We start from the raw sequence: 25,205 nt of genomic DNA, 5'->3' as shown, positions 1-25,205 counted from the left end.
CTACCCCGTCACAGCCAGCCACACACACGTACACCAAGATCCTTCATACACACACACACACACGCCCTCCTTACAGTCACACACACGGACTCCCTCCTCAGCCAAACACACACACACACACAAAGATCCTTCATACACACACGCACGTTCATAAACACACGCACACAATCTTTTCATACACACACGCACGTTCATAAACACACACCCCACTCAATATATTCATACACACACACTCACACAGACCCTTTCATACACACACATTCATGCGCACACACACACACACGCACACACACACACACACACCTGTGGCGCTTCATAGGACCAAGTTTATTTATTGTGTTATAATATAAAATATTACTAGAGACGATAGAGAGGGGAGAGAGAGAGAAGGGGGAGACCAGAGGAGGACGCGAGGAGAGAGGAAACGGACAAAGAACTTTGATTTGTGGCGCTTTCACCCTTCCTACACGCTCCCCGGCTTCACAAAGCTGCCCTCTCATTGGTTAATGATCTGCGGACGAGCTTTTGGACGGGACAGGAGGGGGCGGGGCTCCTCGTCCCCCTCTTGAGTTACAGGCTGTTGACAGGCTGTTGAAGACAATTACCCCGCGATTGCGTTTGAAAGTGTTCCGTTTTCTTCTTCGTGTTGTTGAAAGTTTTTTTTTGTATGTATTTATGCCGTTGACGGAGAGACATCACATGACAAATTGTTGTTGGCTTCTTCAGAGACTTTTCGGTTCCACCTGGTGACTCGGTGAATTGTGTTGTGATAAGTTGAACTAAAAGGGTAATGAATTACAAGGCCTGTCCCTGGAAATGGGTCACTCCCTCATGTACTTATCTGTTATTATTTAGCATTTACTTCTTGCACTGAAATGTAAAACAACTGCTTCCCAAAGTCCAGTTTGTTTGCTCTCAACATGATGTTGAAGGCGATTTATGACAATGCTCCAGGGCCCCCTGCTGGTAAAACAGGGTTACGACACACAATTACAAAAATGAATGGAATGGCCGACAACTTTGGCATTCATCTTTTCCCGCAAAGCAAGAAAGCTCTTAATCATTCAAAGTAGCATGTTTTCAATATATGGTCATGTATGTCCTTGACCATTTATGGACTTCCCCACTTCATCATGGTTTCGGTAAACTAACAGTGAGCATCACAAGGCACCAAGCATAAATCTGAGAACAAAGACGTGTAAAAACGGACAGATGTTTTAAACTGATTTTTTTGCGATTAAAAACGGACATAGTAAATATGATATGATGATGATAGTATACGTTGTCTTTTTGGAAGCATTGCGTCACTCTTGATGACTGGAAGGTGTGTGTGTGTGTGTGTGTGTGTGTGTGTGTGTGTGTGTGTGTGTGTGTGTGTGTGTGTGTGTGTGTGTGTGTGTGTGTGTGTGTGTGTGTGTGTGTGTGTGTGTGTGTGTGTGCTCTGATGTCAGGTGTGTTTCGGGTCACAGCGTGTGTGACAGTCACCTCTCATCCGCGAAGGAAGAAGGAAGGGGCCGCTGCCCTTTGACAGACATCGTTTTCTTTTTAAAAAAAAATCACCTGTCGAAGGAAAACGAGAGCCCCTCTCCTATTGTGACCCCGGGGTTCGATGGGAGGAGGGGTTGTTTTGTAAGCCAAGAAGTGGGGGAACAGAGAGATGAGGAACGCCCGCCAGCATGCCTCCCTCCCCGCCGTGTTTTACACCACAGTGAACATATGTGCCCTCGGCTTGCCGGGGCGGCCCGTAAGGGGCCGTGTTGTGAGTTCCAGGGACACCCAATACCCGCGGTGCAGGTGCCAACACGCGCTGAGCGCCTGGGCATTCCTCCCCGCTCAAACAAACGATCAAAGACGAAGGTCTCTTCCTAAGCGCCGGGCAGGGGTGACGGAACACAGACCTGGGTGGCGGCAGCGTGATCTCCCGGAGCTTGGAGGCGATCACGGCGCGGCCTCCATACTCCGAGAGAACCGTGGGCTAATTGTGTTGTGTCTGAACTGTGCATGTTCGTGTGTCATGTATAAAACTTGCGTGTGCATGTGTACGCGCGCACCTGTGTGCGCTTATTCAACGGCTGAAACGAGAAGGCCGCGCTTGGATCGCCTTCACGCTCCGAGAGAACCGCGTACTCTCGCGAGAGTTTGCGGTTCTCTCGGAGCGGGGAGGCCGCGAACTCTCAGGGGTTCTGGTGTAAAGAAAACAATTAGCGGCGGATCACACCGGGCTCCCCAGGGGGCCGGGCCGCTCTCCCGTCAGCCCCGTCAGCACCGCAGAGGCCCCGAGGCCCACGGAGACGCCGGGAATAGGCTGGGCGTGGGAGACACACACACACACACACACACACACACACACACACACACACACACACACACACACACACACACACACACACACACACACACACACACACACACACACACACACACACACACACACACACACACACACATACGTGCGCACGTACACGTACGCACGAACGTTTTATACATGACACACGCACATGTGGGTCAGACACAACACAATTAGCACACGATTTATACACAATACAAACACAAACACACATGTTTTTGACAAAACAAAACCAATACCCAATGTAAACACAACGCAAACATGATTTATAAACAAACACCCACAAGTTATTTCCACACGCACACACGTTTCATACATTATACAAACACACACAATTTGTACACAACACACGCACAGACGTTTTGGTACCCAACACAATCACACACACAATGTATACACAACATCAACACACAAGTATTACACACACACCTACACTTTAAGGGTGACATGATCATACGATCAATCGATTAATTAATCAATACAATGTCTTCGGGGGCACCTCTGCCAAATCCCATCTCTAGCCTAAATAATGAAACATTAAAATAAGAACAGATTCAACGACATTAACCTCGATTAAAAAAATGATAGTTTACATCTTAATTGACGACGGCTACATTTGCCAATTTAGTGCACCAATTAGTGTTGATTTGACGATTACAATAATTGTCCAGATTTAGTAAACTGTTGAACGTAACATTGATTATGTTTGTTTATGTTCGCCTCTCGCGTGCAGTGTCTTGTCAACGCTCTCCGCGCGCTGCAACCATGGCTGCAACCCTAGCGTGCAGGGTTCCCCTGGAAACCGCGCAAACACACCAATAAGAAAGATGAGACGAAGAGATAGTAAACGGGGGAAGTCCATGTATGGTCGTCAGGAATGACATTACGCTCACATTAACACGGGAAGAAGAGGTGGGATTTGAACGATTAGCTAAAGCGTTCCGTCTGTGAAAGCAAAACAACGAATCAACATCTCCTTCGGTTGAGTTTGACTTATTAATAATGTTGAATCTGTAATGTCAACACTTTTACTTTGTGTAAGCTTATCATATAAAAAAAAATAATTATTGTCATAATTGTCATAATAAACATTGTTAAGGTTTGTGGAAGTGGTACCAAATTTCGATTGACATTAACAAAACATACAAACAAAAAGTTTAAGATAGGAAACAAATTTAATAGTCATACTTCGTCCTAAATTGTAACTAGGATTTGTTATTTCGCTGCCGTGTAAATCATCTATCTACTATGCAAAACATTCTCTCAGTTCCTCACAGAATCAGGAGGACATGTAAACATGATCTTAAATCACAACCTCATGAATTACACTATAATTACTATAACTGACCAATCATAAGCCCCAACAGACCCAATATACCGGATCATCCATACCCCACTAGAAAAGTTGGATCCTAGGGACTTGAACCAACGACCATAGACTCGCTTAAACACAGGGCTCTCATCGTCCAATGAGAACAGCTCGGGGCGGCATGTGGCTCAGGGGGTAGAGCGGGTGGGCTGGTAACCGGAGGGTTGCTGGTTCAATCCCCGGCTCAACTGACTGATCTTTATGAGCTGGCTGTCGCCTCGCATGGCAGACAGTAAATGTGTGAATACGTGCATGAACGGGTGAATGTTGGGCAATATTGTGAAGAGCTTTGAGTGACCGCTGGTTAGAGAAACGCTTTATAAATGCAGTCCATTTTACCATTTTTCTTTTGAGTAGAAAACCTCCCCGGCTTCCAACGACGTGATTGGCCACCTTGGCCGGTCACGTGGTCGTCGGCGGGCCCTTCCCCCTCAGAGGCCTTTATTGTACGTTAGGATCTCGCAGCGAGTTGCCATGGCGATCTCCGGCTCCAGCCGACTGGCGTGGATCTGTGGAGACAGGAAGCGGGACGCGAACCCACGAGTTAGCGCGTTTTCCCTGCACGCCGGCTAATGCTCAAGCGCGCCACACACACACACACACACACACACACACACACACACACACACACACACACACACACACACACACACACACACACACACACACACACACACACACACACACACACACACACACACACACGTCATAACTTAGCGCTGGCGCATCGACCCAAGAGCCCGTGGCGAGCTGCACACCGCGCCGTTCGCTCTCCGACGCGAGGAGCAGGAACCAGGCAGGAGCCAAGCTGGCAGCTCGGAGGAGGAGGAGCGTGCGTTCACGTCGGGGAAGGCCGCTTGAACCGCCGACAGATGGCCGTGACTCGGCGGCTGCTCAGCCCAGCATAGGCGTCTCGCGAGGTGTGAAAGCGAACAGGAGCTAATTGCATCGGCGGGGGGTCCGCGAGACCAGCCCCCTCCGTTTGGTGGGTGTTTTTTTCTTTTTTTTGGGGGGGGGACGGACATTTTCCCCCCCACCCCCCCCTCGTCTCTTAGCCTCCCAGCGTACGCGACGAAGGCGACGCTGGCTGGCACTGGCGAAGCGGTTGGCGGCGCATATGCCCGTTCGCCGTTCGCCATATGGCTGTCAAGAGAGAGGCGGAACGCCGCCAAGACGCCGCCGCCGCCGCCATCGGCGCCCCTAAGTTGTCGGTTTGGCAGAGCGCCCAAACGAAAGTCGGCGGAGCGAAAGAGGAAAATATGTCGGCGACGAAATGCTAAAATAATAAAAACACATATATATACACGCTATATACACGCGCGGCGCGGAGACATACGGAGAGAGGGGACGCGAGCGCCGCCCGAGGTCAGCCCAGCAGACGTCCGACCGGATGGCGAGGACACGTTCGACCCGGGGGACGGAACCACGGCATGGCCAGCAGTTTGGGGGGCGGGGTCAGAGCAGAGGGGCTTCGCGCCTCATTGGCCGATGGCCACGTGGTGAAGCGCGCCCGGGGGAACCTGTTGAGAGGGCCACAGGGTCTGGGATGGAACCAACAGGGTTCTGGGTGGTAACAGGTTGAGCCACATGGGATCGGACCCTCCAGATGGGTTCCAGACCCACCTATACGGAAGGTGGGAGTCGGGCCACTGTGTACTGTCTAACCCCTACCTGCTCCTTAACGACCTGTCTCTGTACTGTCTAACCCCTACCTGCTCCTTAATGACCTGTCTCTGTACTGTCTAACCCCTACCTGCTCCTTAATGACCTGTCTCTGTACTGTCTAACCCCTACCTGCTCCTTAATGACCTGTCTTACTGTCTAACCCCTACCTGCTCCTTAATGACCTGTCTCTGTACTGTCTAACCCCTACCTGCTCCTTAACGACCCGTCTCTGTACTGTCTAACCCCTACCTGCTCCTTAACGACCTGTCTCTGTACTGTCTAACCCCTACCTGCTCCTTAACGACCTGTCTCTGTACTGTCTAACCCCTACCTGCTCCTTAATGACCTGTCTCTGTACTGTCTAACCCCTACCTGCTCCTTAATGACCTGTCTCTGTACTGTCTAACCCCTACCTGCTCCTTAATGACCTGTCTCTGTACTGTCTAACCCCTACCTGCTCCTTAATGACCTGTCTTACTGTCTAACCCCTACCTGCTCCTTAATGACCTGTCTCTGTACTGTCTAACCCCTACCTGCTCCTTAATGACCTGTCTCTGTACTGTCTAACCCCTACCTGCTCCTTAATGACCTGTCTCTGTACTGTCTAACCCCTACCTGCTCCTTAATGACCTGTCTCTGTACTGTCTAACCCCTACCTGCTCCTTAATGACCTGTCTCTGTACTGTCTAACCCCTACCTGCTCCTTAATGACCTGTCTCTGTACTGTCTAACCCCTACCTGCTCCTTAATGACCTGTCTTACTGTCTAACCCCTACCTGCTCCTTAATGACCTGTCTCTGTACTGTCTAACCCCTACCTGCTCCTTAATGACCTGTCTCTGTACTGTCTAACCCCTACCTGCTCCTTAATGACCTGTCTCTGTACTGTCTAACCCCTACCTGCTCCTTAATGACCTGTCTTACTGTCTAACCCCTACCTGCTCCTTAATGACCTGTCTCTGTACTGTCTAACCCCTACCTGCTCCTTAACGACCCGTCTCTGTACTGTCTAACCCCTACCTGCTCCTTAATGACCTGTCTCTGTACTGTCTAACCCCTACCTGCTCCTTAATGACCCGTCTCTGTATTGTCTAACCCCTACCTGCTCCTTAATGACCCGTCTCTGTACTGTCTAACCCCTACCTGCTCCTTAATGACCCGTCTCTGTACTGTCTAACCCCTACCTGCTCCTTAATGACCTGTCTCTGTACTGTCTAACCCCTACCTGCTCCTTAATGACCTGTCTCTGTACTGTCTAACCCCTACCTGCTCCTTAATGACCTGTCTCTGTACTGTCTAACCCCTACCTGCTCCTTAATGACCTGTCTCTGTACTGTCTAACCCCTACCTGCTCCTTAATGACCTGTCTCTGTACTGTCTAACCCCTACCTGCTCCTTAACGACCCGTCTCTGTACTGTCTAACCCCTACCTGCTCCTTAACGACCTGTCTCTGTACTGTCTAACCCCTACCTGCTCCTTAATGACCTGTCTCTGTACTGTCTAACCCCTACCTGCTCCTTAATGACCTGTCTCTGTACTGTCTAACCCCTACCTGCTCCTTAATGACCTGTCTCTGTACTGTCTAACCCCTACCTGCTCCTTAATGACCCGTCTCTGTACTGTCTAACCCCTACCTGCTCCTTAATGACATGGATCTGCACTGGTAGGTGATGGTGTAGGTTGGTGTTCCCCAGGAGGTGGTGTAGGGTGGTGGTGTAGGGTGGTGGTAAAGGGATCTGCGTACCTGGGACATCTGGGGGAAGAGGCTGATGGCGAGGGGCAGGGCCAGGCTGAAGGCGGCCAGACACACCAGGCTGTGGACGGGCAGCAGCAGACCGGGGCGACTCCGCAGCACTGGGAGCCTACTGGGAGAGACCCCACCACCCCCAGGGCCGTTAGACCACCACCTCAACGCAGAGAGACCCCCAAGCCCCCGGGGCCCTTAGGCAACCACCTCACCACAGAGAGACCCCCAAGCCCCCGGGGCCCTTAGATACACGGACAGATCCCACAACCCCCCCCAACCACGGGGGCCGTGAAACATTCACCTCAACACACGGACGGACCCCCGTCTTCACAGGGAGACCATCATATTTAAATCAGGGTAGTTTATAATAGTTCAGGGAAATGAAGGAAGCACTCATGGGGATCTCCAAAGGATTTCCATACGACTGGAGTTGTTCTGAAGAGTTTGTCTCCTGTCTCTGACTGAGCTGAGACCTCAGAAATACACTCTCTCGCCCCCCACTTTTCCACCTAATACAGTCTTCCTCCTCCTCAATCACCTTCCCTCCTTTTCCTTGTGCTCCCTCATGTCTGGTTCACTTCTTCACTCACTCCCCATCTCCCTTTTACTCCCCCAGTGTCACTTTTACTCAAAATACTCTTTCTGCCTTTCCCTGGCTCAGAGGGAAGGCAATGTCTTCTCTCTCTCTCTCTCTCTCTCTCTCTCTCTCTCTCTCTCTCTCTCTCTCTCTCTCTCTCTCTCTCTCTCTCTCTCTCTCTCTCTCTCTCTCTCTCTCTCTCTCTCTCTCTCTCTCTCTCTCTCTCTCTCTCTCTCAGCCCCCCCCTAACGAGGAGCTACTGCTTAATGAGGGAGCTCATTAACACATACGACTGCCATGCTTTAATTAGGCTACACACACACACACACACACACACACACACACACACACACACACACACACACACACACACACACACACACACACACACACACACACACACACACACACACACACACACACACATAATAAAGAGAGTGAATGGCAAAAAGTTGTGCTGTGTGTGTGGGGATATTGTACAGTACAGCAGCACGTACAATACAATCTGAAATCCCACGCAAAACGAGAGAGAATTACACTGCATTAAACTCAACACATTAGTTAGTTAGAGGAACTCAGACACGCTCGTGCAAAAGCCCCGTCGTACCGCCCATGTACGCCCGTCCCCGTCTCTCTCCTGAGAGAGAGGCCGAACACGGCGAGGTGAGGGTCTGCCGCCACGGTAACGTGATGCTGCTGTCACGGTAACGCAGCTCTCAGCGGGGCCATCCATCACGGGGCTCCTCTGTCCTCCTGTTCCCGCTCCATTGAGACCCACTGAAGGTTAACCACCCGCCCCAAGACCCCCCCCCCCAGACCCCCCCTACACCCCCACCCCACCCTCCACCCCACCCTCCCTGCTCCACTCCCTGCTCCGCCCTTCACTCCCTCCTCCACCTCTCTCTCGCTCTCCTCCACCTCTCTCTCGCTCTCCTCCACCTCTCTCTCGCTCTCCTCCACCTCTCTCTCGCTCTCCTCCACCTCTCTCTCGCTCTCCTCCACCTCTCCAACTCCTCCACCCTTCAAACCGCTCTTGATCCATCTCCCCTTCGACCTCTCCTCTCCTCCTCCTCCAACTCTCGCCCTCCCTCTCTCTCCCCGTCTCCTCCACCTCTTTAGCTCTCCTCTTCCTCACCCCTCCCCTCTCTCCCCGTCTCCTCCACCTCTTTAGCTCTCCTCTTCCTCACCCCTTCCCTCTCTCCTCTTCCTCACCCCTTCCCTCTCTCCTCTTCCTCACCCCTCCCCTCTCTCCCCGTCTCCTCCACCTCTTTAGCTCTCCTCTTCCTCACCCCTTCCCTCTCTCCTCTTCCTCACCCCTTCCCTCTCTCCTCTTCCTCACCCCTTCCCTCTCTCCTCTTCCTCACCCCTTCCCTCTCTCCTCTTCCTCACCCCTTCCCTCTCTCCTCTTCCTCACCCCTTCCCTCTCTCCTCTTCCTCACCCCTTCCCTCTCTCCTCTTCCTCACCCCTTCCCTCTCCTCCTCTTCCTCACCCCTTCCCTCTCTCCTCTTCCTCACCCCTTCCCTCTCTCCGTCCTCTCTCTCCCTCCCTCTCCTCCTCCTCCACCCTTCAATGCGTTCTCGATCCATCTCCCCTTCCTCCCCCTTCCTACTCCCTCCCTCCAACTCCTCCCCCCTCCCCCCTCCCTCCAACTCCTCTCTCCCATCTCTTCCTTCCCTTTAGCAACTCCAACCTTCCTCCCCCCCCCCCCCCCAACCCCTCAGCACACCTGTGCATCGTGGCTCCGCCCACACGGGGAGAGCTGTCAGGTAGTGAACAAAGATGGCCGCATTCCTTCATGCTGGGTGGCGAACATCTGGCACAGAGCAGCGGCGTCAACGCCGTGCCCCATTAGGTCCTCATTAGTCATAGCACAGCGGACAGACGCCCCCCCCAACGGGCGGGTCGGGTCAGGGGGCCCCCCGTTCCTACAGGGCCGCCGCTAGCTAGGCTAAAGCTACTCCCAGTGTGAAGGGTTAGCACGGTAGCCTCTGAATGCTAGCGCTCACTACCGGAGGTTATTCCTCCGCCGGGTGTTTGTTGGTTAAAAGGAAGTAACGTTAACGAGGCAATGGTTTCAGCCAATCAGAAGGAAGAAGGGTCCACTGGGACCTTGTGAAACCCAAGGCCATCTCATTGGCTGAAATCAATACCAGGTGATGTCAGTTGCGCAGAGTTTGTGCAGGAAGTGACATAAAAGGTCGCTGATTTGAGCCAATCAGAAGAGGGGATTATAAAATGGTTTAGAAAGGGAAGAGGATGCATGGAACACACTTTAACACGGCAACGTCATACATGGTGAGTTTGAAGACATGGCTGTACCCAAAACCCTGGCTGGACCCCCACTGTCTGGATCAGGAGTCCGCGTAGCCCACCTGTGTAAACAAGTCAACCGGGGACTTCTCACCTTTCCAACATCGCCATGACGATGGGAGGGAGAAGCAGAATGGGCATGGGTAGGACCACTCTGGTCAGGGCTGTCTCGAAGAGCGCCTGTTTTTCAAAAAACAAAAAGAGCAGAGCTGTTGGCTATGGAAGAGACGTGATTGACACTCATGTCGTCATAGCGATACCGTTAGAACAAGGTACTCTGCCGAACAAGATCGGAGGTTAGGTTACGCTGTTCTGCTTGAAACAGCAACGACAACAGTATAACTAATAAAAATACAGTTCTGTTTTCATGTTTTTCTTTTAAATTATCGTTTAGTTTTTCCGACCATTTTTGTCCTACTTTTGTGCGCCATTTCCAACTGTCGACTACTCACGCGTTTGGCTGCCATCTTGGAGGTCCCTACGACGTTGCCCTTGTCGTCCAGGACGTTGATGCCCTCCGACAGCTCAGAGTGACGCATGAGCACCACGTTGCACACGTTTGCACTGGCTGGGGGGGGGGCAGAGAGTAGCCTTAAAAACTACTAATCCCTGAGTAACACACCATTCTACCTGGTCATGTAAACATTTGCCAAATACCATTAATTATGTATTTTGAAACCGATACGTTGGGATATAGGGGGGAGGGATGGTGTTTGTAGTGGCTACGGTGTTGATTCATAGTATTAGTAATCTATATATGTAAGGAATAATCACCGAGAGGCCGGGCAATAAACACATGCCCGGCCTTCCACGAGCCGGGCATATCAAACTGTTTATTGCCCTGCCTTGAGGTGATTATTCTGTTTATTCTACTTCGTACCGGCCAACATAATAAAACAATTCAAATACTTTAATAATTAGTCTTTTTCTTATTCGTATTGCATGCTTATTAAATGTATACTCTGTTTAAGTTCATCTCCCTCGAAAACTAGTTCCCTTTAGAACTACGGTGAATAACGTTAGCTCAGCTGTAGGTAACTCGTTTCTATAGCAACCACACAAGGCTGGATCTGATCAGTAGTTTAATAACGTAGTTGCTACATTCGTATCAAGTCAGCTTTAATGACGAACGATCAAACATGCACTCCTTGGTTTATTTTTACAATGGACCTCATGTTTGAAATGTATGCGATAGAAAACGATACAAGCGGCGTATTGATCTACTGTGCTCAGTCAGCAGCAAGTAGAACCGACAAGTCAGCGGGCAATATGCCGGATTATTGCACCCCTCCCAGCCAATCAGAATCGAGCATTCTTAAATGAAGTAGAATAAATATTATTAATCTATACTACTATACTATAAGATTTGATATTGAGCCTACAAGTCGTTCAGCCATTGGTGTTGCGGGAAATTCCCCATAAATGTCACTGAAGTCGTTTCAAGTCTTCGTCTGTATTGTCTGTCGTTCCACCAATCAAACATTGTCCCACGGTCACGAGGCTGAGGCTTCAGCCAGTCACCTGGGAGGCAGCAGGAAGAGGGCGAACCGACACCAGCTGTCAGTCTACCGAGTCGGTACGAGATGTACCGGCTTGTCTGGTGATGAACTGAGGCACATGTTCGACTCCGGAGAGACCCCGTCTCCTTGACTCCCGGTGTGGCGTCGGGAATGTCATTTCAAAGAGTTAAGGGCCACGGGCGTTTTTAATTTAGGGGGGGGAGAGCGTTTTGAGTTATCTTTACCTGAGCCTGCAGGGCTGACGAACCGCGTGCGCGACACAAATTCAATTCACTTTGGCTAATCTCTCATTTAGCTACAAGGTTGTCCCGCTTTTATTTATTTTTATTTTTATTCCGCTCAAATTAATACAAAGACAGATAAAGGGATTCCGGACCGGAGGGGAGGGGGGGGGGGGGGGGGGGGAGAGTAATCTAATAAAGCCAACGTAGAGAAAACACAAACGCAATCAGACGACGTCAAACATACCTCCATCTAAATTAATGAACAGAACACACAACACTTACGCTAGGTGGATGACGGTCACTCAATGAAACGCGAAAAAGGACAAAATATTAAAAGGCTGTTTATAATTATGGGGAATAATTACATGAATCGTGGGTCTAATTGTCAGGTAATAACTGTTTGCAGAACACGGGCGGGAGCGGAAGGTGTGCCACGTCATTAGCCCCGCTGCCGCCGACACGAGCAAATGAGAAATATTTACCAAGACGACTAATTAATTAATCATTCCCGCAGACTTATTCCCGGTACCCCGCGCGGGTCGGGTTCTCAACCATCCAAACGAGCGACCTGATTGGCTTGTCGCTAATGAAGGCGGCCATTAGAACCTTAACGAACGGAACCCCCCCCCCCAAAAAAAAAACGTCAAACCAACTACGCTTTTGCTCGCGCTGGCTTCAATTAGCCACTTTAATTACCTTTTATATACAAATAGCCACAACAACAACAACAACAACATCAAGGACGAGAAGGACAACGGCGCCGGAGCCGTCGGGGGGGAGGGCGAGCGAGGCCTGACATAGACGCCACTTTACGGATAATTATCCCATTTGTTTGTGGAAGCAGAGTTCTAACGAGGAGCCAATTACCAGACAAAGGCTGCACCAACCTGTTGATTTAATTAAACCACCACGCCACTGTGTGTGTGTGTGTGTGTGTGTGTGTGTGCATGTGCGTGTTCATTTGTATGCGTGTGTGTGTGCGTGTGTGTGTGTGTGTGTTCGCGTGTAGGGGGTGTTGGGGTTGCTGTGGGAAAGGCAAACAATTTAATTACTAGCCAGCAGCCCCAGGGCATTCTGGGACGGTCCACTAAGCCCCTAGGGGAGGGGGAGGTGGGGGAGGAGGGGGAGGAGGCAGAGGGGGGTGTTTGGCGTAGCGAGGAGGAAGAGGAGGAGGAGGTGAGGCGAAGAGCGGGGTTTTGACACCAAGCCTCCGCCTGACACAACAAGCCGACTAACTTGCGTGTCGCCCACCTCAGACCCGACGCTGCGCAGGACAAACGTCTGCTACCCGCTCCTTGTATCACATAGAGTACACACGTATGATGGCGCGCATCGTGGTGTGCAAACACTATGAGCACACGCCAGACACACGCAGAAACAACGTACGGAAACCTCACACCAAACGATGGGGAACATTACCTCTACATCATCGTATACAAATACTACGTGGTCTTTTTCACTTCACGTCGATATATAATGACGTATTGATGGAGTATGAATCACAGCATAATATATAAAGTGTGTGATCAGGGCTTCACTGTGCAGTGTGTATTGATGGAGCATGGCTGACAGCGTGATATATAAAGTCTGTGATGAGGGCATCACTATACAGTGCAACAACAACGGCAACATTTTTTTGTTGGTTTAAACCTCCTCTAAACAGAAAATGGGCGGAGTCTACCAATATACAACATTACAGAATGCAACAAAAAAGCAGTTTTAGATTTACATTTATTTTGTGTCAGTTAAAACATTAGCCTAAGTTGTCGTGGTCCCTGATGGGGTAAACTCCACCCAATCGGCGATGGACGGAGCTCAAACCAAACACACCCTTCTCAAGGTTTATTTACCCACGGCCGGGAAGGGGATGAACCTCTGGACCATCCGTCGGGTGGTGGGGCTGAACCGGTCCGCCTTCTGGATCGCCACCCTCAACGCCACCTGCAGCACCACAGGACAGGCTCTTTCACAATAAAAGCCCCAGCTTCTATACAGACATGTGTGGTTCTACACAACATTCATCAGAATCAGACCAGAAAGACTTTGATCGTCAAGGAAGCTTTCACGTGGAAGGAATATGATGTAGTGTACTGGTATTCGGTATAAAACAGGATGTAAAAAAAAGGCAAAAATATACTATTTACATTTGTGTGTTATTAAAAATAACCGTGGTCTGGCCTTGCATAACGTGGCACATTTATCAGCAGCACCTTGAGGGCAAACGGCTTTTAGCAGTGACGTCCATTTTGGATCAAAGGCTAGTGATGCTAGCAGAGTAACAACAACACACCAATCAACCAACGTGTGAAATGGTATCACGCTCTTATGTGTCCAACAGTATGTGTTGAACCATCCGGACACAACTGTAACTACGACTATGTTCATAATTTAGTCGTCGTAATTATCGTGCGACAAATACTCCCCCTGAACGACCGGGAAACTAAAGTCTTCCGCCGATCCCGAGCTAGCACGATAGCAGGCTAGCATGCTAGCCCGCTAGCATTCACACCACACCACATCGGCACTGGCTCTCGGGCCCCTCAGGCCCTGCAGGGGGCACCAACCGGAGCTGAGCTTTAATTGGCCTAACCCCCCCCCCCCCCCCCCCCCCCAACTGGTGAGTTGATAACCCCCCCCTCTCCAGACTGCCCTGTGCAGAAAGCATGCCTGGAGAGAGAGCCCTGCCCAGGGGCTGCAGCAGGTTTGGGGGGCCGGGGGGGAAGGGGGCGTGGCCCAGCTAATTATCTTTGGTCGAGCACCCAACCCAACCCCCCCTGGTTGAGGGAGAGGTGTGGGTGTGTGTGTGTGTGTGTGTGTGTGTGTGTGTGTGTGTGTGTGTGTGTGTGTGTGTGTGTGTGTGTGTGTGTCCATGCAGGGTCGGGGGTTAAACTAGCAGCCCCACAATAGACCAGCGGGGGGGTCACTCACCCCCCGTTGTAGGGACATGGGATCCCACGGCCTAGCATACGGATGAATAAAGGAGGGGGCGGGGCTTTGTTAAGCCCCGCCCCCACAGCCCGTATCATGGGTGTCACGGCGATACTTCAGGGTCAATTCCACTCAGCTAGGAACCTTAAGATAAAACACTACTATTGGACCGCAGCCTTTCTCTATCACTGGGTACCTTCTAGGGTTCCGTCGGTTTCACGTGAACGCGCTCGTCAGGGTCAATAAACGTGCACGTTTTACCTACACCAGTCACTTAGGGGTCCCTCGAAACGAGGGCCGGGTCGACATGGCGGTTCGCTCTCCCTGGGTCTATTATTATTATCACCATAGCAACCTGACCGGAAGAGATGCATGATGGGAACTCACCGCGATGGACACCGCACTGGTCACCGCGCCCATGTAGCCTTGGAAGAATTTGGACATGTCCGTTGGCTGACCGACAGGAAGAGGAAGTGACACAATGTTCAAGCGACCAATCCTTTCTGCATGAGTCAGCAATATTTCAGAGAGTAAGATGGTTCTGGCAAGTGAGCTCAGATATGCTAGCACTGATAAGCCATCACTGGTGAGCTAATAATGTGATGTTAGGATAGGGTTGCTAGCACTGGGATGGCTAACCTAGCTCTAAGGTCCTAGCTCTGCAGGGCTAGATCTGTTAAGTTAGCTATTGGGTGCTAGCTCTTGGGGTGCTATCTCTGTGATGCTAGCTCTGTGATGCTAGCTATGGTGTGTTAGCTATGGGCTGTTAGATCATGGGGTGCTCACTATGGGCTGTTAGCTCTGTCATGCTAGCTCTTGGGGTGTTAGCTCTGGGGTTATGGCTTTGTGATGCTAACTATGCGGTGTTAGCTATGGGATGCTAGTTCTGTTAAGCTATCGCGAAGGTCCTAGGTCTGCAGGGTTAGATCTGTTAAGTTAGCTCTGGGGCGCTAGCTCTTAGGTTGCTAGCTCTGGGACGCTCGCTCTGTGATGCTAGCTCTTGGGGTGCTAGCTCTGAGGCGTTAGCTTGGTGATGCTAGCACTTGGGGTGTTAGCTCTGTGAAGCTAGCTCTGTAGCGCTAACCCTACCTTGGAGGCGTTGCGGTTGCTGTAGTTGACACAGGCGTTGTGGCTCTGGTTTAACCACTGAGGGAGAGAGCATTTAGTTTAGTTCATTTAGCTCACAGAAATCTTACGAGAGCAGCTTTGATGTGATCGGTCATGCAACACTACTTTAAACCTTATACACGTCACAAAGATTTGTGTTTAAAATGTGATATTACAGATTTAAGTAACCTTTTTTATATTGTTATAGTTTAGCAACCTATCGGGTCTATTTCTTTCTTTTTTTCATTTTACTGTTTTATAACTGTTGATTGAACGCGTTATGTGAAGGGCTCTGGACAGCGTGGAGGCTGGTTAGGGTTTTGTTGTCGTCTAAAGACAGCGGTGGTCGATTAAACCTGTGAAACGTGGGAGGAGGAGTGCAGCTAGGTCTGACCTGCCAGAAGACCGTAGAGAACAGGGTCTGGTTGGGGAGCAGAAGACCCACCACCTGAACACAGAAACACCCTGATTACTGCTTTTATCCAAAGCGACTTACAATAAGGACATTTGTCAGAAGAAAGAGAAATAATATATCGCTGTCGGTACAGTAAGGATGTTCAAAAACCAAGTACCAAGCACTAATAATCATTAGTTTTACCCATTCTCCGTATACAATAAAGATAGCTAGGATAAGAGGCTACACAATGCTAAGTGCTATTTTTAAGTTCATGGACGTACAACATACAATAAGTGTGTACATTATGTGCAAGGATGTGCAACATAAAATGGGTGAGTAAGAGGGGTGTGGGGGGGGGGGAAAAGGGGGGAGGCAATGCAGAGACTAGGTGAACTCCGGAAAATGTTAATGAGTTATGAGTGATCTTACCACTGGCGTTCCAAACGGGATGAAGCCTGCAACAGACGTGGGTCATTGACAACCTTACAGACCATAATAACCACAACGATCAGAGCGCAATCAGGAGCATAACGCTGACGTTAATTAAGGAGTCACTGTACCGTTTCCTCTCATTGTTCAGAGGTCGTGTTCATTTGAATGCATCTGCGGTCATATCAGACTAGCATAATGAGCTTTGAGAGAGGTAGAGAGGTAGAGAGAGAGAGAGAGAGAGAGAGAGAAAGGTACAGACAGACACACAGACAGACAGACAGAGAGAGAGAAAGGTATTATGGTGCCTTTGCTACTAAAATACCCTCGTTTCTGCGGAGGTCCAACAGAACGTCGGCGGCACAGCGAGGGAGCGCGTCCTAATCAGTACCCAGCTGTGAGTGACCTTTACCGGGCCCGGAGACCCCACGGGGGCCCCTGCCGGCCCGGAGACAAGGGCCCCCTGGAGAGGCCGACGCCTCCGTGTTGGACCACATAACAAGTCCCTGGTCCCCCCCCCGCCCAACATCATCCCCATCACCACCACCCCCACCTTCAACCCCCCCCTCCCTTACCGCCACCCTCACCGATATTAAATAAATATAAAGACATGGGTCTGCGTGCATGACCTGTTTCAGTGGATTATGAGCATGTTCGGGGGTTTGGGACCCCCAAACTGAGGGACGCACGGGGTACTCGTCCTAGGAGTGGGGGGTACTGTACCTGACATGCGGAAGGGCATGGGTATCTTGTCTCCGGTGTCGGGGTGGATGATGGCCTGCGTACAGAGCACAGTGATCACGACCACCAGATGATGCAATGAGACTGTGTTGATTGGTTAGTTTCTAGTTTCAAGTGGTGTAATCATTACAGAGAAATAATCTTTTCGTATTGATGATACCTAGTTTGCTTTGTCTAAAATCTAGCAAAAAATGGCTGAACGCTAGATACAATTTTTTCAAAAATATGCTAACAAAGAGAAAAAAACCTAAAAGAAAATACGTACAAAACTAGCAAAAGAAATTGAACACAACTTGCAATAATAAAGTCTAAAATTGTTGGTGTGGATTGGGTTGCTAGAATGTATGATTCGTGGTATAATTTAAGCTTACAAAAAACCCACGCACATGACGAAACTGGTGTTGATATGTTTGGTCGTCAAGTGGGATCTACCGTACCTACGGCATATTCTTGGCTTTGTTAAGACCTTGAGAACAGATTTAATGAAATAGACTCGATGACTTCATAAGGCCAACAAGACGCACTTTAAACGTGTTAGATGAAAAGTAGCAGGGGTATGTTCCCTGGGGTTATATGTTGGAAGCTGGCTATAGATTCAAGCTTCATAAACATTATCGGTAAGCAGACGCATGGGTAAATATAAACATGGAAAACTAAGGAGTGACAGCTTGCCGGCGTATTCTGGCGACAAATAAACATTGGCCTCCGAGATAACATGTAGCCATCTTCCAGACATTTATACATGCGGCAGAGACAACGTATGGTACCGAGTGACATGTGTGAGATAGAGCGAGAGAGTTTCTAACCTGTTTGATTTTGTGAGCTTGCCATAGCTGTGGAAAAACAAACAAACATATGTAATTAAAAGAGAGTGAAGTAGCAGGTCCCCATGGCAACTCCACCTCCAAGTCTCGAATGGAACCCTTATCTGAACTCTGACCCTTTTCAACTTCACTTGACCCGTGTCGGCGCAAAACACTGAATTGTAAACACTGAATCTGAACAGGAAACGCGGTCTTATTTAGTTACCTAAATCACTGGTCGCAGCAAAGCATCCTTGGTAATTTCCCCTCATATACATGTATGCTCAATGTGTTTAGGAGTTCGGAGAGCAGAGCAAACGTTGAACAAAATGAGGTAGTCCCAATCTCTTTGACCAATCAACCATCGATCGATCCCCCTCCCACCTTTTTCTCACATTTATACATCTCACATACTATATTCATTTAGTATGTGAGATGTGAACCTCCTAAAATGGCGCAATTTGATTAGTTCGCTATCTCGGGATTTTGGGCAATGTCCTGTGATTGAGATCTTAAACTCTCGGTTTATTTGTCTGAAAACAAATAAACCGCTAAATTAATACAAACAAATAAACCCCGGCAAAAAGAGTTATCTGGTTTATTTTTGGAGTGTTCACGTGTAGTATATTTTAAAACAATCATTCGCCTCAGGCTCCGTAAATAGTGGGGAATATCCCCGAGACAGAAGGTCGATGTGTTCCTCTTGATACCATCTACAGTGGTTGTTTTTCACAAATAAACATATCCGCATTGGACATAAACATTATATGGTATTATAATCATTTATAGTTTTACCTGAACGGGTTTATTAGTGTGACCTGGGCAGGTGTGTGCATCAGTGGTACCTGGCAGGTGGGCTATAGGGTTACCTGGGCGGTGTGGGTCAGTGTTACCTGGGCTGTCAGTGTTACCTGGGCAGGTGTGTTTCAGTGTTACCTGGGCAGGTGTGTGTCAGTGTTACCTGGGCAGGTGTGTTTCAGTGTTACCTGGGCAGGTGTGTTTCAGTGTTACCTGGGCAGGTGTGTGTCAGTGTTACCTGGGCAGGTGTGTGTCAGTGTTACCTGGGCAGGTGTGTTTCAGTGTTACCTGGGCAGGTGTGTGTCAGTGTTACCCCGGCAGGTGTGTGTCAGTGTTACCCCGGCAGGTGTGTGTCAGTGTTACCTGGGCAGGTGTGTGTCAGTGTTACCTGGGCTGGTGTGTGTCAGTGTTACCTGGGCTGGTGTGTGTCAGTGTTACCTGGGCAGGTGTGTGTCAGTGTTACCTGGGCTGGTGTGTGTCAGTGTTACCTGGGCTGGTGTGTGTCAGTGTTACCAGGGCAGGTGTGTGTCAGTGTTACCTGGGCAGGTGTGTTTCAGTGTTACCTGGGCAGGTGTGTGTCGGTGTTACCCCGGCAGGTGTGTGTCAGTGTTACCTGGGCAGGTGTATGTCAGTGTTACCTGGGCTGGTGTGTGTCAGTGTTACCTGGGCCGGTGTGTGTCAGTGTTACCTGGGCAGGTGTGTTTCAGTGTTACCTGGGCAGACGTCACCCCTGGCGGGAGTCTTCCGTGTTTGAAGCTCTCTAGGAGGTCCACACTCTCCCGAAGGCGCTCCTGGCCCGCCCCGGGACACAAAACAAACACACCCATTAGGTCTGCAGTCAGGAGGAGCGAATACTCCTGCCCCATAGCTAGAAACCCCTCATGCCCAACCTCCTCCCTTCCTCCTGATCCCTTCCCTCTAACTCCTCTCCTCCTCCCTTCCTCCTCATCCCTCCTCTGACTCCCCTTTGACTCCTCCCTTCAACCTCATCCCTCCTATGTCTCCTCTGTCTCCTCTCCTCCTCCATCCTTCCACCTAATCCCTCCCTTATGACTCCTCCTCTCCTCCTACCTTCCTCCTCAACCCTCCTCAATGACTCCCCTTTGACTCCTCCCTTCAACCTCCTCTCCTCCTCCTCATCCCTCCTATGTCTCCTCTGTCTCCTCTCCTCCTCCATCCTTCCACCTAATCCCTCCCTTATGACTCCTCTCCTCCTCCACCCATCCCTCTTCCATGGCTGTGTCTCAATTCAGGGGACGCATCCTTCGATGGCTGCATTTGAAGGCCGATTGCGTCACTGCGACGCGTCGAGGCCGTCCCATTTCGAACGCTCCTTCAAATGCGGCCGACAAATGCAGCCTTCTTTTCCCGGATTTTGATCCGCCGGCTTGATCCTTCACGGCGCAACGTATCCCAAGATTCATTGCGCGTTGGATTTTTTCAGAAATGGTGTAGGAGAGAGCGGAAGCGACAGTAGCAGCAAATTACATATTTAATGACAAAACTATGTAAAAAAAAAAAATTATATTAAAATAAAGTTGGGATTATTTAAAATTTGTAACTATATTCTCGGAGTTCAATGACATTAACACGAGCCATATAACGTTAAACTAATTAACGTTAGATTTTATATAATTATTATATAACGGCTCCATATTTCTCCTCCGCCGTCCGGTTTGAGCCGCAGCTGTCAGGGTTGCTAGGTGACAGGAGTGGCGCGTCGTCACGCAAGGTGAAGGGTGTCAACGTCTTGTTATGCAAACTTGAAATGCTCCGTAGGCCAGACCGTCTCATATAAAAACGTTCGTTCGGCCTTCGGTCCGGCCTTCACGGCCTAGGAAGGCCACACCTTCATAGGCCACGTCCTTCGAAGGATGCGTCCCCTGAATTGAGACACAGCCAATGCCTCCTCTCCTCCTACACCATTCGTCCTCATCCCACCCTTAGGACCCCTCTCCTCCCTCTCCTCATCCCCCTCCTGCTGTGCTCCCTGGGTCCCAAACTCCTCTCGCATCCTGCCCGATTCCTAGAGCCTCCCAGACCACCTCCCTCTCTCTCACAACGCGGTGTAATTGCGTTTTTCGCTAAATCCTCCACGCTGCTCTTCGTTTGACAAATGAGCCTCCTAAAAGACCATGAGACCCGCTCAGCACTGGGATCATTATATAATGCTGAGCTCTACGCTCCAATTTACCCTAATGAGCTCTTCAGCCTGTGTGCACACACACACACGTGTGTGTGCGTGTGCGTGTGTGCGTGCGTGTGTGTGTGCGTGTGTGTGTGTGTGTGTGTGTGTGTGTCCCCCATACGCCAAACACAGAGAGCACACCCTGCCCGCCTCCATCATTAAGGGGCAAGTCGAGGCTTTGCCCAGCCCAGCAGGGGGGCCGCCGGAGTGGGGTGTGGTGGGAGGGACCCAACACCCCCCCCCATTCACCACCACCACCACCACCACCACCACCTCCACCACCACCACCTCCATCCAGCTGCCCCACATGTCCACACCTCCTCCGGTCCCCCCCCCGGAGACGCCGCCGCCGTCGCTGCTGTGACTGTCGTGCTAACAGCTTCATTACCACGGCGACAGGGCTACTGATGACATCACCTGACCCGCGCTGTCACCAAAGCCCAGCGGGGGGGTGGGGGGGGGGTGGGGCCCGGACAAAAGGTCACAGGTTTGATTCCCGCGCTCTGACCCTACGTTGTTTCCCCGACAGCCGATAAAGGTGGTTATGGATATCATAACATGGTGATACTCTGTAGTACCCACAGTGCTCCATGATACCACGTTATGGATATCATAACATGGTGATACTCTGTAGTACCCACAGTGCTCCATGATACCTCGTTATGGATATCATAACATGGTGATACTCTGTAGTACCCACAGTGCTCCATGATACCTCGTTATGGATATCATAACATGGTGATACTCTGTAGTACCCACAGTGCTCCATGATACCTCGTTATGGATATCATAACATGGTGATACTCTGTAGTACCCACAGTACTCCATGATACCTCGTTATGGATATCATAACATGGTGATACTCTGTAGTACCCACAGTGCTCCATTATACCTAGTAGTTATGATAACATGGTAATACTCTTTAGTACCCACAGTACTCCAGGATACCTCGTTATGGATATCATAACATGGTGATACTCTGTAGTACCCACAGTACTCCAGGATACCTCCAGGCAACCTGTGAAAGGTTTGACCGGTGTTGTGGGTTTATAATGGCTCCGTTCTGCAGCACAGCAATCCTACAGTCGCTGCTTTGTCGATTTAGCCTGGTCCTACCAGACTCTCGTATTTCATTTAATTTGCACAGAGAGTCTGGACCCACTCAATTGACTAACGTTAACTCACTTGAAGGCGGGTGTCTATTGAAGTTTGAAACTATTGGATCTGCCCAGTGCCACTCTGGAACTGCCATAACCAATCGCTAACGTTTGGCCGGGAATCCCTTTACGCGCAGGCTGTAAACAAACCAAATACCGTGTGTGAAGATGTCCGTCAACGAGAGCTGACTTCAAGGTCATCGTTCTCAGCCACTCCTTCTGTTCGCTGATTGGACGCACAAAATTTGGACGGAAAAAACCCAAGAATATACCGCAAACCCAGACGTAGAAGGGAAATTTAAATTGAGCGCAAGTACTTAGGCGGGCGGAGCCAGGCTAATATCGATCGGATTCGTAAAACGTTTTTCAGGTTAAAATCAACTGTTAAGGTGAAAGGGTACCAAAGGTAACACGTTAATTCACCTTGCCCTTTTAAAAACTGACATTATTGGTTAGTAACTGACTTTATTGGTTCCTAACCAACTTCATAGGAATAGGGGAAATCTGGTTGTCACTGATAATAAGCGCGGATGCCATCTTTGTGTTTGACGTTGGTTTATCTATTATAAAAGCCAATAACTCAAATTAGCTAGACAGGCTAGGAGTTCAGCCTAGCTATGACTGGAAAGCTAGTCCCATGGGGATCATCCCTCTGTTCCCCAGGTCCTATGTTCCCCGGGTGCAAAGGGTTAGGGTCAGGTTTAGGGTTATGGTTAGGGTGAGGGTTAACCCTAAACCTAACCCTAACCATAAACAATCGGAGGAGAGCCATTCTACCAATCACAGTCGAATCAGAGGCGAAAAAGGCCGTACTTAACCCTACCATCCTACGAGAAAAAGATTTGCTCACAGGGTCCAATGTTCCCCGATCACATACAAAGTGGGGAACATAGGACCCGGGGAACATAGGACCGGGGAACATAGGACCCGGGGAACTTAGGACCCGGGGAACCTTCCCATGGTAGTAACAGCTTAGTGGTCAGTAGATGAAGTTAAAGTGTGTGTGTTTGTCTTACCTCCGTCACAAAGAGTGTTCTGGGATCGATCACATCAAGGAAGTGTCTAAACCTGCCAAAAAAGGTGTTCTGACACACACACACACACACACACACACACACACACACACACACACACACACACACACACACACACACACACACACACACAATAGATAATGAAACACAAAGTTATGTCGTTCAACATAAGTTTAAAGAAAGAGTACATCAATGAATTGTGCTATTAATTGATGCACCCTATCACGACGGCCTCAGATGTTGGCGGTCGGGTACTAATTAACTATAGTCATCTCGAAACTTTCAACTTTCATCCGTTTAATAATCAGTGTGTCTTTATTAACAGACTGCGTCGCGCACACACACACACACACACACACACACACACACACACACACACACACACACACACACACACAGGCAGCTGTCGCTTACTATTACAGCGGGACAGCTGTTTCATCGCTTCAGATGGAGAAGGCTCATCATTACACTCCGCATCCTCCCCAAGTACTTTAGAGGAGTGAATATTCTCACTTGCGGCAATTAATTTCAAATGAATAGTCCAGGAATAGCAGTCTATCGGGTGTTTTTTAAGTAAGCATACGGATCGGCTGAGGAAATACAACAAAGCAACACGGAGACACGGAGCCTTGGCTCACTTAAGTCGTAATTACTGCAACTGCTAATTTGGAAGATAAATCACTCCGGCACCTTGTTACAGCCCGCACGCTGCCGAACATATGGCTCACATTTAGGGAAAAGCGAAATATATTTTTCCTTCTTGCAAATAGGCAAAACCTTTGGTACGGGGCGGCGCTTTCTCCTGGGACCACATGCCACTGTTATTCCTCCCCAGGGTTATACTTGTGGTGAATGTGGAGAGTCAATTCATGTGGTTAACGTGCTTACTAGTGTCAACACGGGACCGTCAGACCGCCAGTTAAGGCAGGCGTCGACAGTCGCAGCATCGGCTTTTGAGTCTTACGTCAACGTCGCCGCCATATTGGAGAGGCCGACACTGGCCTGTAAACAAACCCATGTGAACGGGGGAGCTTTGGTTCTCTGCTATAATTTACTTTATAGTGCTTAATATGCTTACAATTCTCAAACATTTACAATGAGTCGTTTTTGGTCACGGTTTTATGATCTACGGGAGATCATAAGCCCGTTTCGTTTTCAGATCTCACATGTTAAATTAATATCTAACATGATTATATATGCATATAAAAAAGACTCATTGCAACACGTTGAGAAGGTAAACGCTATGGTGCTTTGTATCGAGGAAAAAAACTCAGCTCCAATGGACTTGTATTTGTTTACAGGAGTATTGACCTCTCCAATATGGCGGCGAAGTTTACGTACAGCAGCAATGGTTCTTAGCAGTCAGGTTGCCGTCTGTGTATGCACTATGCAGAATGCAGATGTCTGTGTGTGGAAGGAGCAGCGGGTTACCTGGTCAAAACGAGGCTTGCCATACTCGAAAGTCGGATACGTTGGCATGTTGTGCTTTCGTGGCCTCAGGTATTTGTTGAACAATGTAGACAAGTAAACATGTGGTTGGATAAAACCACGCAGTTGCACGTTTAGTTTAGTTGTAACCGTGGTTAAAGGAGTTGACGTCGACTAGTGTCCTTTGGACCAACAGCAACTTCCTTCCATAACTTATAAAGGACCGAGTAGACACAGCCTGTGGGCAGTTCTCGCGTTGTTTAGAAAATAAACAGTGGATAGATTGCGGTTATCGATTAAAATGAGAATGCTCGGTCTTATCTTTTGATATGAAACAAATACTACCGGTCACCGAACTTGGAGAACGTAGCCCCCTAGTGGTAGCCTTTATTAGAGCAAGTCATTAAAATGATGTTGGATTCCAAACCATATAAG

At 49.5% G+C, this 25,205-nt stretch overlaps 1 protein-coding gene across 2 annotated transcripts; it reads right to left on the bottom strand.

The window, feature by feature from the left end:
- Positions 1-3,503: 3,503 nt before the first annotated feature.
- sfxn5a (sideroflexin 5a) lies at positions 3,504-25,132 on the bottom strand. Of its 2 annotated transcripts, none has more exons than XM_030355805.1 (14): positions 24,774-25,132; positions 23,325-23,393; positions 19,677-19,754; positions 18,169-18,195; positions 17,345-17,399; positions 16,622-16,647; positions 16,190-16,243; positions 15,778-15,834; positions 15,076-15,141; positions 13,611-13,701; positions 10,469-10,584; positions 10,111-10,196; positions 7,126-7,243; positions 3,504-4,225 (listed from the first exon to the last, which is right to left on the bottom strand). In XM_030355805.1, exons 1-14 carry the CDS (start codon positions 24,819-24,821, stop codon positions 4,148-4,150), a joined length of 969 nt encoding a protein of 322 aa, XP_030211665.1. In that variant the 5' UTR covers positions 24,822-25,132; the 3' UTR covers positions 3,504-4,147. The 2 variants fall into 2 exon arrangements, with proteins under 2 accessions (XP_030211665.1, XP_030211664.1); XM_030355804.1 differs by having other exon boundaries at positions 7,126-7,246; positions 24,774-25,127.
- Positions 25,133-25,205: the final 73 nt, after the last annotated feature.

The sequence above is a fragment of the Gadus morhua genome, chromosome 5 (assembly GCF_902167405.1).
Source record: "Gadus morhua chromosome 5, gadMor3.0, whole genome shotgun sequence".
Taxonomy (NCBI): Eukaryota; Metazoa; Chordata; class Actinopteri; order Gadiformes; family Gadidae; genus Gadus; species Gadus morhua.
Note: the sequence above shows the minus strand (reverse complement) of the source record. Positions and strands in the feature narration are given on the sequence as shown.

What these genes read in the sequence shown, in the direction of transcription:
- sfxn5a (XM_030355804.1), bottom strand. Translation starts at nt 24,821, where the DNA reads ATGCCAACGTATCCGACTTTCGAGTATGGCAAGCCTCGTTTTGACCAG. An exon ending in GAACACTCTTTGTGACGGAG is followed by an intron (nt 19,755 to 23,324) that starts GTAAGACAAACA and finishes GGGGCGGGCCAG; the next exon opens with GAGCGCCTTCGGGAGAGTGT. An exon ending in GCAACCGCAACGCCTCCAAG is followed by an intron (nt 15,142 to 15,777) that starts GTAGGGTTAGCG and finishes CCTGTCGGTCAG; the next exon opens with CCAACGGACATGTCCAAATT.